At 40.8% G+C, this 16,263-nt stretch overlaps 1 protein-coding gene across 1 annotated transcript; it reads left to right on the top strand.

Moving 5' to 3' along the window:
* The first annotated feature begins 189 nt into the window (after nucleotides 1–189).
* GLA (galactosidase alpha) lies at nucleotides 190–14,923 on the top strand. The gene is made up of 7 exons (XM_007537937.3): nucleotides 190–438; nucleotides 4,397–4,571; nucleotides 5,457–5,634; nucleotides 6,141–6,232; nucleotides 13,040–13,201; nucleotides 13,307–13,504; nucleotides 14,046–14,923. The coding sequence occupies exons 1-7, from the start codon at nucleotides 245–247 to the stop codon at nucleotides 14,361–14,363; spliced, it is 1,317 nt and encodes a 438-aa protein (XP_007537999.2). The 5' UTR covers nucleotides 190–244; the 3' UTR covers nucleotides 14,364–14,923.
* The last annotated feature ends 1,340 nt before the right edge of the window (nucleotides 14,924–16,263 follow it).

The raw sequence follows: 16,263 nt of genomic DNA on the forward strand, positions 1-16,263 counted from the left end.
ATGCCGCACTTCCTTCTGGTTAAAAAAATAGGAGAGTCAGTATTTTGAAAAGAGGAGTATGATTGGCTGTGGTGCAACGTATGTGACTGCTCATTGGTCAGTCTCTGGGGCAACTGTCCCAGTTGCCTGAGAAACAGTAACGTCATCATTTACTAGCTCTCTACTGATTGGCCCGCTCCTAATGTTCAATTTAAAGCCTCAGCCAGTTTACCCGAGGAAATCTATTCTGTGATTTACTATTAAGATGAAGCAGAAGAGTAGGCATCCGCAGCTGGCCTGGGTGCTGGTGCTCCGCTTCCTAACTCTGGTTTTCTGGGATGTCTTGGGGGTCAGAGCCCTGGACAATGGCTTGGCGAAAACCCCAACCATGGGGTGGCTGCACTGGGAGCGGTTCATGTGCAACGTAAACTGCCAAGAAGAGCCGGATTCATGTATAAGGTATATGAGATATTCAGAGATATTGGTTACCTTCTTCCCTTCTCCTTTACATGTGTTCATTTTACTGTATTTGGAGGGGTGGAGGATGTTAAAGGGCACATTTGAACACCAGGAATTAACTACCCCAGTGTTTTTTTTTTAATTTCTTTATTGGGGAATTAATGTTTTACATTCAACAGTCAATACAGTAGTTTGTACATGCATAACATTTCCCAGTTTTCCATATAACAATACAACCCCCATTAGGTCCTCTGTACCCCAGTGTTTTTATGGGACCGCTCAGCTTTGTCATATGACGGTGCAGGGGATCGAACCTTGGACCGCTCACGTGCAAGTTTTGTGTGCCCCGCGCCGGCTACTGCTTTTATGTCCCCAGTATACCACTCTGAATGGGGACTAGCCCAAAACTTGTCCACTTCTGTTTTCCTCTGACTTGTCACCCAGCTGTGAAACAACACCCTTCGCCCCCCAACCCACACACACCCCAGTTCAGGCCCTTGTGAGCTGCTGCTCTGCTTCTCCTGGATAATTACAATGAGCAAAGCTGTGATAGAGACAGGACTAAGACACCTGTCAATTTCTTATACCTATTGGGTCAACCCTTTCTTGACTGTAATTCAGGAGAGTTTAAAGACACCCTGGATTCTCTTGAGATATCCCCACTCCCTATCTCCTTGACTGTGACCTCCATCTGGAAGGTTGACCTGGAAGACCATTATTATCTTAGACGACTGATGAGGCTGGATAAAAACTGATATTGAACCCATGCATTCCTAGTTAGTAAATGGGAATAACATATTTTACCTTAGGCAACTGACTCAGAGGATCTGTAAAATAGTTTTCATCTCATACAGGTGAGCTTTCAATGAGATAACCCACTTGAAGTGCATTGCACCGTGCAGTACTTGACCCATCAATTAAACCCACAGAATAAATGTTCTTAGCCTGGAATCCATGGGAAAATTATTGCAGATTGGTAAATGTGATTTTTTTTTTCTGGAGAATCGTTAGCTTCGTTAAGATTCTCAAAGGGATCTTTGATCTAGAAAAGTAAAACTTCTAATGATTCTTTAAGTGCAACTGCAGGGGAAATGTGTAATTGTAGCCCACCAGAATTGCTAATGAGAGGTCCCAAGTTGGACCCCTAACACCACCAATAGCCAGAACTGAGTGGTGATCTGACTAAACAAACAAAAAACCCAAAAACATACATAATAAAAATGCTCATGATGAAGAGACAGTTATAAAAGAAGTACTAATAGTACATCTCAGTACCCATACGTTATTTTTGTGAATGCCTTTACAAATAAAGTCAGAATGTTGCTGAGATATCATTGATTTACCCAAGTCAATTGTGATAAACTGCCCACTATGTGTGTATTCTTTTTTTTTTTTTTACTATTTATTATTGGAGAGAGAGAAATTGAAAGGGGAGAAGGAGATAGAGAGGGATAGAGATGGCTTGCTTCCTTGCTTCACCGCTCATGAAGCTTTCTCTTGCAGGTGGGGACTAGGGACTTGAACCTGGGTCCTTGTGCTCTGTAATATGAACCCTTAACCAGGCCACCGTCTGGACCCTGTATTCCTTTTTTTCCAGGTGGTGGTTGCCATGTGTTTTTTTGTTTGTTTTTGTAGCTGACTTTAAAATTAATACATGGCCATTGCAAAAAATGTAGATGGTAAAGAAGAGTATAGCAGTAACATGACTTGCAACTTTTTCTACACAAATAAAAAAAAAAGTCATGATTTTTTGTTTTTGTTTGTTTTCTTACTAGAGCGCTGCACAGCTCTGGTTTATGGTAGTGCTGGAGGTTGAACTTGGGACCTGGGAGCCTCAGGCACAAAGTCTTTTTGTATAATTATTCCGCCGTCTTCCCCATCTCATGATTTTTTCCCATGTTTTCATTGAGAATGACATCATGTCTGTGTCATGAGTGGTTAACAAGACTTAAGTTACCTCCCTCGTTTCAAATTCTAGCTCATCTTTACTTAGCTGTGTAACCCTGGGCAAATTGCTCTGTCTAAATGTAAGTAGAGCAGTGTGCCTAGCACAGAATAATAGCCTCATAAATGCAAATTGTGTGTACATACCATAGCCTGTTTACACAATTTCCTGTTTATAGCTATTTAGGCCTGTTAGTGTTTTTATTTTGTGAATATAGCTGTGCTAACCATCCTCCACATTATCTGATAATTTGAATAAAATTACTGGATACAAGAGTATATTTATTTTCTTATCTATTAAACTATTGCCCCTCAAAGGTTTACCAGTTTAAGTACAGTGTATGGCTTGAGGAACTGTATTCAAGCCCCTGGTCTCCACCCAAAGAACTGAAGCTTCATAAGTGTTGGAAGAGTGCTGTAGGTATCTCAATTCTATCTTACTATCTTTCAAAAAGAAAAGAAAAAAGAAAAATTGGCTACCAGGAACTGTGGCACCATATAGACATAGAGCCCCAGTAGTAACCCTGATGGCAAAATAAATAAACAAATAAAAATACTAAATGAATAAAAATAAAATGTATGGAGGGATCACTGTGAATAGTATGATGTTCTTGCTATATGTTGGTTTTAATATTTGGGTGTCCAACTCATCAGTGTTTTTCTTTTTGATTTCATTTATCAACACAAGATGAGGGGGCAAGGGAGAGAGATCTATCGAGATGAAACTAGAGCATCGCTTTGGCACATTGGATGCAAGGGATTGAACTCAGGACTTCATACTTTCAAGTTCAGTGCCCTACTCATTTTGCTACCTCCTGGATCCCCAAATATTCTTTGTTTTTTTTTTAGGATTAGTGTGTGTGTGTGTGTGTGTGTGTGTGTGTGTATATACGCACGTGTGTGTGTGAGAGAGAGACAGAGAGAGACAGAAAGATTGAAACAGAACCAGAGCATCAGTCTGGTACATTAGTGATGCTTGTGCCTGAACTCAGGATGTAGCCACTGTGCCATTTCCTGGCTCATAATGTATTCTAATTGTTTTTGTTTTTATTTTTTATGTATTCTAATTTTAATATATCTTTAAAAATCAATTGTGACCAAATGTGCCCATCATATATATTTTAATTATTTATTATAATAAACGAAATACAGAAAGGAAAATACACAGAGAGATTGAGAGAGAGATATCCGAGCACTGCTCAGCTCTGGCTTATGGCAGTGCTGGGAACTGAATCTTAGACCTCAGAGCCTTAGACATGAGAGTCTTTTGCATAACCATATGCTGTCTCCCAGGCCACATAGATATTTATATTTGTATTTTCCCTTTTTCTAAGTGGTGGTTGTCAGGTTTCGATAGGACAGAGAGAAATTGAGGGGAAAGAGGAAATAGAGAGGAAGAGAGAAAAAAACAGACATTTGTAAGACTGCTTTACCTTTCATGAAGTTTCCCCCTGTAAGTGGGGACCAGGGACTTGAACCCAGATCCTTGAACATTGTAATGTGTTCATTCAACCAGATACACCACTGCTCAGCTCCTAATAGGCTTTTCAATTTCTTGTATTTCTCATTATTTGAATTGAGATTCTTAGGTAGTAGTATTGAGAAGTGGGGGGGGGGGAGAAAAAGTGGCCAATCCATTTTACCTTATATTAACTATGATTACTACCAAACTGGTACTGGGTGAAAAAATTGTAAAATCCCATGACACCTAACAATTGGAGGTACCCAGGCTCTTGTTTATTAAAGTACTGCTCAACCCTGTTTATAGTGGTGCTAGGTGTTTATAGTGTATGACCAGAATACTATTTCCCCAGTTCCCCCCAAGCACTTGCTTTTATTTAAAATAATTTTTAAAATTTATTTATAAATGGAGTGGGTGAAAAAAACAGAGTATCACTCTGGTATGTGTGATGCTGAGAATCAAACATGAAATTGTATGCCTACTATGTGCCACCTCTCAAGCTGCCCAAACACTTACTCAATGGATTGGAATAACTCTTGGAATGTCTTTCAGTGAAAAGCTTTTCATGCAAATGGCAGATCTCATGGACTCAGATGGCTGGAAGGATGTAGGCTATGAGTACCTTTGCATCGATGACTGTTGGATGGCTCCCGAAAGAGATTCAGATGGCAGACTACAAGCAGACCCTACTCGTTTCCCTGGTGGTATTGCCCGCTTAGCTAAATATGTGAGTTTACAGATAACCCTTTGTCACTCAGAAGACTTGGCATTTGTGGGAAACACACAGAAGAGTGACTATAGCTCACCTGGGAGGGTGCCTGCTTTGCCATGTGTGCAAAACAGGTTTGAACCCAGTCCCCACCACACTAGGGGAAGTTTCAGTGCTGTGGTATCTTTCCTTCATTCCATATATCTGTGTCTGTCCTTCTCCCCTTCCTGGGTGGGGGAGGGTTGGCTGAAACTATTGAATTCTGTAAGAGGAAAAAGAAACTTGGTTCGGGGGTTATCTGTACATATATGCTCACAGTTCCATATTTCCATATAAACTGTGAACATATATTGTGATTATTATTCTATAGCAACTGAGTAGAGTGAAGGGGTCAGTATATGGAAAATTACTAAGAGGAAGGGGAGGGGGAATTCTTGGCTTAAAGCAGAATGAGACTTTATAGGCATTAGGGTGGGGATGAGGAACTTGATTAGATATCAAGGGTGGGGGAATGACTTGGCAGAATTCTTGCTAAATCAGGATACTAATGATACTTACGGCCTAGTTGTGAAGATAACTCAGAGGAACCTAACTAAAGTTTGGTTAAGGACTCCTTTTGTAGCACCGCCAGAGGACAATTAAAATGGCAGATAATTCTCTTCAGTTATGTTCTTGAGCTTCCAAGTATAGTTTGAACTAGTTTAGCAGAACTGGATGTTTCTCTTTGTCTCCAGTAGATTCACTGGATAAGTTTGGAACCTTATGAAAATTAGTCTCAACTCAGTACCAGTTGAAGTGGTTTTATTTTTTATTTATTTATTTTTTTGCCTGCCCCCAGCCTGTATCATTTCCTTCTGCTTCATAAATTACCCTTCTATTGTGATTATTCTCTTTTCATTTCAGGTCCACAGCAAAGGACTGAAGCTAGGGATTTATGCAGATGTTGGAAATAAAACCTGTGCTGGTTTTCCTGGTAGTTTTGGATACTATGACATTGATGCCCAGACCTTTGCTGATTGGGGAGTAGATCTGCTCAAATTTGATGGTTGTTATTGTGACAGTTTGGAACATTTGGCAGATGGTATGTTTCATTCAAGAGATTTAGCCATGAGCAAAGAAAAGAACTTTGAGGTCAAGGTAACTTAGCTTCCAAAGAACAAATATTTTGAATACCTTGTCACAATACTAGAAATAATTGCTCTTATGGTGCCAGAGCTCCTACTTCTTCTCTGTCAGCTTGTCTATGCACTGATTCATTCATGTATATTAAATCCACATGTGTTTAGTAATGATGTACTTTAACTAGTGTGTACTTTTAACTGTAACACCTCTTGTAAAAACATACAGAATGTCAGTTGTAGAGAAGAATGCATCTCCATTCATGCTTTTCCTCAATATATACACCAGTCTTTACAAAATCCTCAGTTGTCTGTGATCTACTAACTGTACACAAAACACAGAGAGTCCTCTTTTCTCTGCTGGTGATTGAAAGCCTAAACATGGCCCTTCCAGGCAGCCTCTTTTGAAAAATATAAAGCCCCCAGTGGAAATTCCTTTACTTACTTTACCCTTTGTTTTCTCATGCAGGTTATAAGCGCATGTCCTTGGCCCTAAACAGGACTGGCAGAAGCATTGTGTACTCCTGTGAGTGGCCCCTTTATACGTGGCACTTTCATAAGGTGAGCTAGTGAGCCCGGAATCCAAAAGTCTTTCTAATCAGCTGTCAGAACTTGGCAACAAAGAAAACAAATGTCTCTTTCAAAATCCACTTACTTAACAGTATTATCCTAACACCTTTCCCACTTCTGATTTCATGATCCCCACCGTTAAAGTGGTGCATCAATCCACTTCTTCCCATCTCTACTGAGTCCACTTTCCAGCCACCATCATCTCACCCAGACTGACCTGCAGTCTGTATTCTCTACCCCCACTATCCCTCTATCCCCATACTTTTTTGGTGACACTGAGGCCTTACACATGCATGGCTATATTTTCCAGGCTGATTTTTAGAAACATCTTTTAATTTTAGTTGTTATCATTATTATTATAACAGAGAGGCAGGGTAGATAGCATAATGGTTATGCAAAGAGACTCTTATGCCTGAGGCTCTGAAGTCCCAGGTTCAATCCCCCACACCACAAGCCAGAGCTGAGCAGTGCTCTGGTAAAAAAAAAAAAAATAAACTATTATTATAACAGAGCATTGCTTAGCTGTGGTTTATGGTAGTGCTGGGGATTGAACGTAATGTCTTGGCATCTTAAGCTTGGAAGTTGTTTACATAACCATTATGCTGTCTCCCTAGCAGTTTATTTATTATTCTTTTTTACAGAGACAGAGAGTGAAAGAGATCATACCACCATAAAGTTTCCCTTCAGTGTGGTGGGAGTTGGACTCTTGAGTCCTATATCATGACAAATCAACACACTATCCAAGTGATCTATTTTACCAGCCCCAGGCTGAATTTTTCATTCTTTTTATTTCAGATAGAGGAGAAGTGAAAGACACCACAATACAGCCGTCAAATTCCATTTATCTAGCCCTGGCATGCCTCTCTAGCCTCATTTCTGTCACTGCACTGGGTTTCTTTTTCTTCTGCAAATACCTTAAGCCTGTTGCTGACTCAGGGCCTTTACATTTGTTTTTTTGTTCTGCCTAGTAGTTCTTCCCCTATTTTTTTTCTTTTTCCTGAGCAGGGTTTAGCTCTAGCTTGTGGTGGTGCTAGGAACTGAACATGGGTACTTTGAGCCTAAGACATGAAAGTCTGTTATATAAACCAGTGTGTTATCTCCCCAGCTACACAGACCATTATATTAACAAAACCCCCCCCAACAAACAAGATTTTTTTTTGCCTCCAGGGTTATTGCTGGGGCTCGGTGCCTGCACTACGAATCCACTGCTCCTGGAGGCCAGTTTTTCCCATTTTGTTGCCCTTGTTGTTATTATTGTTATTTTTGCCATTGATGTTGTTGTATAGGACAGAGAGAAATCAAGAGAGGGGGAGAGAAAGATAGACACCTGTAGACCTGCTGCTTCACCACTTGTGAGGTGACCCTCCCTCTGCAGGTGGGGAGCTAGCAGCTCGAAATGGGATCCTTACTCTGGTTCTTGCATTTTGCGCCATGTGCGCTTAACTCGCTGCACTACCACCCGGCCCCTACGCACAAGATTTTTAACAACTTGTGCCTAAATATTGAGATCTCAGACCCAGTGCCACATACCCTGATGTTTCTTCTCCAACTCTATCCATTATTATATTATATTGATCTGTCCTTCTAAAAGCTTGTCACCAAATAGAATTTCTTGTTGACTTACTTTTTGTCTGTCTTCCTCACTAGAATGTAAGCTCCAGGAGGGCAGGGACTTTGACTTTTTACTGTATACCTAGCATATGGTGAATGTTGAATAATTCATAGAATGAATTCCTGTTGCAACCTTTAAAAAAAGATTTATTTATTAACAAGAGAGAAAGAAAAAAAAAAAACAGCATCACTCTGGCACATGAATGTCAGGCTCAAACTCGGCACCTCATGTTTGTAAATCCTGTTTTCTTTCACTGCACAACCCCTTGCATTGGCCTGTTACATAACTTTCATCCCTGCAAAATACATTAATCTCTTTCTAGACACCTTTACTTTAAAAATTTTTTTTTTAAATTTATTTATTTATTCCCTTTTGTTGCCCTTGTTGTTTTATTGTTGTAGTTATTATTGTTGTTGTCGTTGTTGGATAGGACAGAGAGAAATGGAGAGAGGAGGGGAAGACAGAGAGGAGGAGAGAAAGATAGACACCTGCAGACCTGCTTCACCGCCTGTGAAGCGACTCCCCTGCAGGTGGTGAGCCGGGGTTCGAACCGGGATCCTTATGCCCGTCCTTGTGCTTTGCGCCACCTGCGCTTAACCCGCTGCGCTACAGCCCGACTCCCTTTTTTAAAATTTTTTCACCAGAGCACTACTCAGCTCTGGCTTGTGGTGGTATAGGCTATTGAACCTGGGACTTTGGAGCCTCAGGCATGAGAGTCTCTTTGCATAACAATTATACTATCTATCCCCACCTGTCTTTACTTTTACTTATTTATTTTAACCAGAGCATGCTCATCTCTGCCTTTGTGGTGGTGTCATAGACCCTGGAGCCTGAGGAACAGAAGTCTTTGTATATAACCATTGTGCTGTCTTCCTGGTCCTCAACGTCTTTGCTTTTAATTCAGTGCAAGAGATCAAACCTAGGGTCTCATGTGTGCATGCTGCTACTAAGCCACCTCCCTGGACTACATTTTATATTTTAAAATGAGAGAGACACAGGGCAAAGTTCCTCTTGCCTAATTATAAACTTTTATTCATTCCACTAACAAATCATATGCATAGGGTTTAGAATTGCCTCATATGCTTGGTGAATCCTGTATAATTTTTCTTTTTTTTGTTGTTGTAGTTATTTTTATTGATGTCATCATTGTTGGACAGAGAGAAATGGAGAGAAGAGGGGAAGACAGGGGGGGAGAGAAAGAGACACCTGCAGACCTGCTTCACTGCCTGTGATGCGACTACCCTGCAGGTGGGGAGCCGGGGACTCGAACCGGGACCCTTATGCCGGTCCTTGCACTTTACGCCATGTGCACTTAACCCACTGCGCTATCACCTGACTCCCTGTATAATTTTTCTTTACTGATTGAGATTATTTTAATTGTTTGTCAAAGTAATACATGTTACTTAACCTACTTCTTCTATAAAAATATCCATAATATTTTTATGGGGAAATAGTATAATAGATATGCAAACAGACTGTGAGGCCTGAGGCTCTGAGGTTCCATCCCTTACACCACCATAAGCCAGAGCTGAGCAGTGTGCTAGTTAAAAAAATAAATAACTTGAGAGAGTAAGAGCGAGAGAACCATAGCATAACTCTACACACGTAATGCCAGGGATCAAACACAAAGCCCTCACATTGTTTGATTTTTGAATAGAAACAGATAAATTGAGATGGGAGGGTGAGATAGAAAGACACTTACAGTTCTACTTCACTGCTCATGTAGCTCTCCTTCCTCCCTCCTGAAACACCTAGGTACTGGGGGCATGAACTTGGATTCTTGCACAAGGTAATGTGCAAATTCAGCAAAGTGTACCAATACCCAGCCCTGAACCCTCATACTTCTTTTCTTAAGTTTTTTAAAATATATTTTATTTATTTTCCCTTTTGTTGTCCTTTTTATTGTTGTTGTAGTTATTATTGTTGTTATTGATGTCATCATTGTTCTATAGGACAGAGAGAAATGGAGAGAGGGGGAAAGAAAGATAGACACCTACAGACCTGCTTCAATGCTTGTGAAGCGACTCCCCTGCATGTGGGGAGCCGGGAGCTCGAACCGGGATCCTTACACCAGTCCTTGCACTTTGCGCCACTTGCGCTTAACCTGTTGCACTACCACCTCACTTCCGACCCTCATACTTTTATGTGCAGTGCTCTAACTTATTGAACAGTCTACTTTTTAATTTTAGAAATGAAGCATTTTTATAAATATTTAATTTATTGAACGGAAACAGAAAGAAATTGAGTTGAAGCGGGGAGAGGGAGTGGGGCCAGGCAGTGGCACCTGGCTCTCACCTGCAGGGGGAAAGTTTCACGAGTGGTGAAGCAGGGCTGCAGTTATCTCTCTCTTTCCATTTCTATTCCCCCTCCCCTTTCAATTTTTCTGTTTCTATCCAACAATAAATAAATAATATTTTAAAAGGGGGGAGAGGGAGGGAAAGAGAGAGATATACCTACCTATAGTACTGCTTCACCATTTGTGAACTCTTTCCCCTTGCAGGTGGGGACCAGGGACTTGAACCCAGATCCTTGAACATTGTAACATGTGTGCTCAACCCGGTGTGCCACCATCTGGCCCCCATACAATCTGCTTTTTAATTGCAGAACACGTTATTATTTTTTATCAATTTATTGAGGAAATATGGATTTTCAGGGTTTCTGTTGTCATAGGGGCATGGTTTCATGTCTCCATACATAGTTTATAGCACACCTCACCCTCCACTAAACCATCACCCTTCTCCTCCTTAGGGCAATGGATCCCCAACTTCCCCTTAACATTTCACCCTATATTTTCCCTTGCTTTGTTTCTTAGGTTCCACCAATGAGTGAAATCATCCATGATTTGTCCTTTTTCTAGCGTATTTATTTATTTTTATTTTTTTAAATATTTATTTCCCCTTTTGTTTTCCTTGTTAATTTCTAGCTTATTTAATATAACATGGAATAAAAGTTATTTACACTTGGATTGTCTCCAAAGTTTGATTATTATAAATAGTCCTGCTAGTGATCCGGGAGGTGGCACAGTGGATAAAGCATTGGACTGTCGGGTATGAGTTCCTGAGTTCAATCCCAGGCAGCACATATACCAGAGTGATAACTGGTTCTTTCTCTCTTCTTATCTTTTTCTTTTTAAAAAATTTTTATATTTATTTATTTTCCCTTTTGCTGCCCTTTTTTATTGTTGTAGTTATTATTGTTATTGATATTGTTGTTGTTAGAGATAAATGGAGAGAGGGGAAGACTGAGAGGGGGAGAGAAAGATAGACACCTGCAGACCTGCTTCACCACCTGTGAAGCGACTCCCCTGCAGATGGGGAGCCAGGGGCTCAAACAAGGATCCTTACGCTGGTCCTTGCACTTCGCACCACCTGCGCTTAACACGCTGTGCTACTGCCTGACTCCTTCCTCTTATCTTTCTAATAAATAAAATCTTTAAAAAAATGTCCAGCTACAGGTGTGAAAATATTTCTGGAATCTGATAATTTTGTAAAACAGTGTTAAATCACTAATAAAAACATAGTGCTGCCATGAACATAATCAACTCAGGTAAATGTTCTTTGGATACGTGTCTAAAAGGATTGTCAGATTGTATGGTAGGTCCATTTTTAATGTGTTGAAAAGTTTCCAGATAGTTTTCCACAGGGGTTGACCCAGTGTACATTCCCACTAACACTGTTAAAGCAGTTACTTTTCACCACATCCTCCCCTGCACTTGCTGTTTCTATCCTTTTTGATAGATGACATTCTGATGACGTCTTTATTTCCTTGTTGTCTTACTTTGCATTCCTCCGATAATCAGTGACTTTGAGTTTTGTTTGTAGTCGTCATTGAAATTTGTTGTATTACTGCTGGTGCTATCTCCAGCTCAGTCTGAACTTTGAGCATTTTTGTATGCCTGTTGACTATCAAACTCTCTTCATTGTTGGAAGAGTCTATTTGAATGTTCCCCTTAATTTTAAAAATTTTATTTATTTATTCCCTTTTGTTGCCCTTGTTGATTTATTGTTGTTGTAGTTATTGTTATTTTTTAATGCTGTTTTCAAATTTTTTAATTAATTTTATTCTTGAGAGAGATACAGAGACACACACACACACACAGAAACACCAGAGCACTGCCAGCTCTGGCTTATGGTGGTATGGGGGATTGTTAATGGAATTAATTTGTTCCTGTTTTGTGAATGAATATTTTACTATTATCAGCATGGTGACTTTTTGTTTTGGTTATAGTTCCTTTTGGTATGCATAATACATTGTCTACTTCTAAAGCAAATTTCTTACAATGAAAACTCATAAATTTAAAGAATTAGCTCTCAAATGGAAACTTTCAATTTATAAAGAAAAGCTACAGCTGCCTTAAGTATGACTGTTTTCATCTCACAAAAATGTTAGTAGAAAGTAAACTGGGTGGGGGGGCAGGTGGTGGTGCATTTGGTTGAGTGCACGTTACAATGCACAAGGACCTGGGTTCAAGCCCGTGGTCCCCACCTGCAGGGGGAAAGCTTTGTGAGTGGTGAAGCAATGTTGCAGGTGTCTCTGTCTTTCTCCCCGTAATCCCCTTCCCTCTCAATTTCTGGCTGTCTCTATGTAATAAATAAAGATAATTTTAAAAAATACTAAAAACAAATTTAAAAAAAAGTAGTGGTCTGGGAAGTGGCACAGTGGATAAAGCATTGGATTCTGAACCATGAGGTCCTGAGTTCAATCTCTGACAGCACATGTGCCAGAGTGATGTCTGGTTCTTTCTCTCCTCCTATCTTTCTCATGAATAAATAAATTCTTTATAAAAAAATGTAAGTAGTGTGGTCCGGGAGGTGGTATAATGGATAAAGCACTGGATTCTCAAGCATGAGGTCCCTAGTTCAATCCCTGGCAGCACATGTACCAGAGTGATATCTGGTTCTTTCTCTCTCTCTCCTATCTTTCTCATTAATAAATAAATAAAATCTTTAAAAAAAATGTAAGTAAATTGGGTGGTCACGCACTGGTTAAGCACGTTACATTGCGCAAAGACCCAAGTTTGAGCCCCCCCCCCCAGTCTCCATCTGCAGGAGGAAGTTTCACAGGTGGTGAAGCAGGGCTGTAGGTGTCTATCTCCCCCTTACTTCTTGATTTCTGGCTGTCACTATCCAATAAATAAATAAAAGATTTTTTTTTTAAAAAGTAAATTGGAAATTGTCTTTTCACAGCCCAATTACACAGAAATCCGACAGTATTGTAATCACTGGAGAAATTTTGCTGATGTTAATGACTCTTGGCAAAGTGTAAAGAGTATCTTGGACTGGACGTCTTCTAATCAGGAAGGAATTGTTGATGTTGCAGGACCAGGGGGTTGGAATGACCCAGATATGGTAAGAACTTGAGTTTTCCAAGTCAATCAGAAGGCAAAGTTCCTGGTGCTGGTCTTTGGGTTACCACAGAAAGTAGGTTTGTGTTTTTTCTTGTCTTCGTTTCAGCTAGTGATTGGCAATTTTGGCCTTAGCTGGGATCAGCAGATAACTCAGATGGCCTTTTGGGCCATCATGGCAGCTCCACTACTCATGTCCAATGACCTCAGAACCATCAGCACTCAAGCCAAGGCCCTCCTTCAGGATAAGGATGTAATTGCTATCAACCAGGATCCCTTGGGCAAGCAAGGGTACAAGCTTAGAAAGGTATGTAGTAAGAGGGAGGGATGGGAATTTGGCCAAGAGGATGTGCTCCTGCCTTATAGTTTAGACCTGTCCACATATTTGTCTTAGGTGTTTCTCAAATGCTGTGGGAGGATCCAACTCTGGGATTCACATATGCAAAGCATGCTCTCTACTGCTGAGCCACCTCCCCAGACCTAGGATGTTTATTTTAAGATGGTTTTATATTCAATTTAGGACTCTAAATTGTCTTGGGCTAAATCTTTTTTCCAGGATTTAGTTAGTAAAGAGAAAGAGGAGGAGAGAACCAGGAATATAACACTGGCACAGGTGGTGTTGAGGATCCAACTCAGGATTTCATGCTTGAGAGTTCAACACTTTTATCCATTGTGCCACTTCCCAGGCCATTGCCTAAATCTTATGTGACAATATGCACTGATCCCTTGAGAACACATTTTTAATCATATTATAATTGGTCATATAGCTACTTTTTAATAGAATCATTCATTTGTATAATGTGCTATAGAATAATTAAACACACTTTTTTTTTTTTTTTACTTTCCAGGAAGACAATATCGAAGTGTGGGAACGCCCTCTCTCCAACTTAGCCTGGGCTGTGGCTATGGTGAACCTTCAGGAAATTGGTGGACCTCGTTTTCATAGCATTTTTGTTGCTTCCCTGGGTAAAGGAGTTGCCTGTAATCCAGCCTGCCTGATCACGCAGCTCCTGCCTACAAAGAAAAAGCTGGGGTTCTATTCATGGACTTCAACATTAAAAACTCAAATAAATCCCACAGGTACTGTGTTGCTTCGGCTAGAAAGTGCAGGTCACGTCACGTTGCATCAGAAAACTTCATTTAAAAGGTGTACTACACTGTCCTAGTTCTGTTCATCTTTTCCATTCCTTCAGCTGTTAGTTCCTTCAATAAAATCTCCCAGTTAAAATACTACTCAGTCATATATGTATGAAGCCCTGCCACTGGCAGTAACATAGATGGAGCTTTAGTTTCAAGTCAGGACCAGGGTGATGCCTCGGCATGTCATAGCACAAGGTTTGCGTGTCCAAGGGTACCACTGTATACCTGAATTGAGCAGTGTTCTACTCTCAAAAGTGGAAGACTATACTTACCATATTAGCATCTCCCAGGAGGCAAAGATTGTGAGGTTAAATCTGGTTAAAGTCCACTGTAACATGAAGAATGTAACTAAATTTACTGGTGGAGTGGCTGGTGGAATAGCCCACTTTGCTTTGTGTTGTTTTACTGCACCATAGTCAACGACTGCCACTTCTCCAGATTCAAAGGAAGTCTCGAAACTTTACATCAGGCTCAACCTGGTGCTGTTGACTGGCTGCGGAAGAAGGGCAAACGCTAGAAGAACTGCACCTCTTTTAAGTAAATTGTTGCTAATCAGTAAAGCATGTATAATTTATGATAGGCATCTGAAATTTGTGTAAGCCAATAAATTTTCTAGTGTCTTTAAATTTTGTGACTTTTGAAGCTAATGTAATGGCTGCAATTTACTGGTTGAGTGCCTAGTAATTGAAAGCTTTATTAGTCATTTAAGTCCTCACCAAAATCCTTGATTTTTATTATTGCCAGCAGGCTTATCGCTGGGGCTCTATGCCTATACATGAATCCACCGCTTCCAGCAGCCTTTTTTCTTTTTGATAGAACAAATTGGGAGGGGAGATGGACACTTGCAGCATTTGCCTCACCACTAGTCAAGCTTCTTTCCATGTAGGTGGGGTGGGGTAGGGGCTCAAACTCTGTGGTCATTCATTACACATGGAACACAGTGGGCTCAACTGAGTGCACCACCACCCATCTCCTAGACTTAACTACAAATGCATGCTTTGTTTTTTAAAATTATCTTTATTAGAGACAGCCAGAAATCAAGAGGGAAGGGGGTGATAGAAAGGGAGACAGAAAGACAACCTGCAGCCCTACTTCACCTCATGAAGCTTTCCCCCTGCAGGTGGGGACCAGGGTCTTGAATCCAGGTCCTTGCACACTATGTGTGCACTTAACCAGGTGCGCCCAGTACAGAAAGGAACTACCTCTGAGGAACAAAGAGAACCAAAGCAGATCCTGAAACCCTGCAGCTCAAATGTGGCTCCCATCCCAGTAAAGTGGTACTTTTTTACAAAGTACAGACAGATTTTAAAAGCAGGCTTCGCATCCTTACACTGCTGACTTGCAAAGTAAGGTCTAAGTGGGCGGTGGTGCGCTGGGTTAAGCACACAAAGTACAAGGACCTCTTGTCTTTCCACCTGCATGGGTGGAGGCCGTTTCACAAGCTGTGAAGTGGATCTTCAGGTGATCTTTATCTCCCCTACCCTCAATATTTCTCTGTCCTAGCCAACAAAACAGAAAGATGGCCACCAGGAGCAGTGGATAACCCTGGAGGCAAGTTACTTGGATTTGCACTGCTGGTCTTTTGTTTAGGGCCAAGCAGTGGTACACCTAGTTAAAGTACACACATTACAGTGCACAAGGACCCAGGTTCAAGTCCCTGGTTCCTACCTGCAAGTGATGAAATTTGTCTGTCCAATACATATGTAGGACCCAGGTTCAAGCCTCTATTCACCACCTACAGTAGGGAAGCTTCCTGAGGTGTCAAGCAGTATGCTGCTGTCTGCCTCTCCCCTTCCCTCTCAATTTCTGAACCAGAGGTTACTCTGGTAGATACAATACCAGGGATCAAATATTAAGCCTCATGCTTGAGCCTAACATCTTGTTTCACCACCTCCTGAACTTAAAATCTTTGCGTTTGTTTGCAAA

The sequence above is a fragment of the Erinaceus europaeus genome, chromosome X (assembly GCF_950295315.1).
Source record: "Erinaceus europaeus chromosome X, mEriEur2.1, whole genome shotgun sequence".
NCBI lineage: Eukaryota > Metazoa > Chordata > Mammalia > Eulipotyphla > Erinaceidae > Erinaceus > Erinaceus europaeus.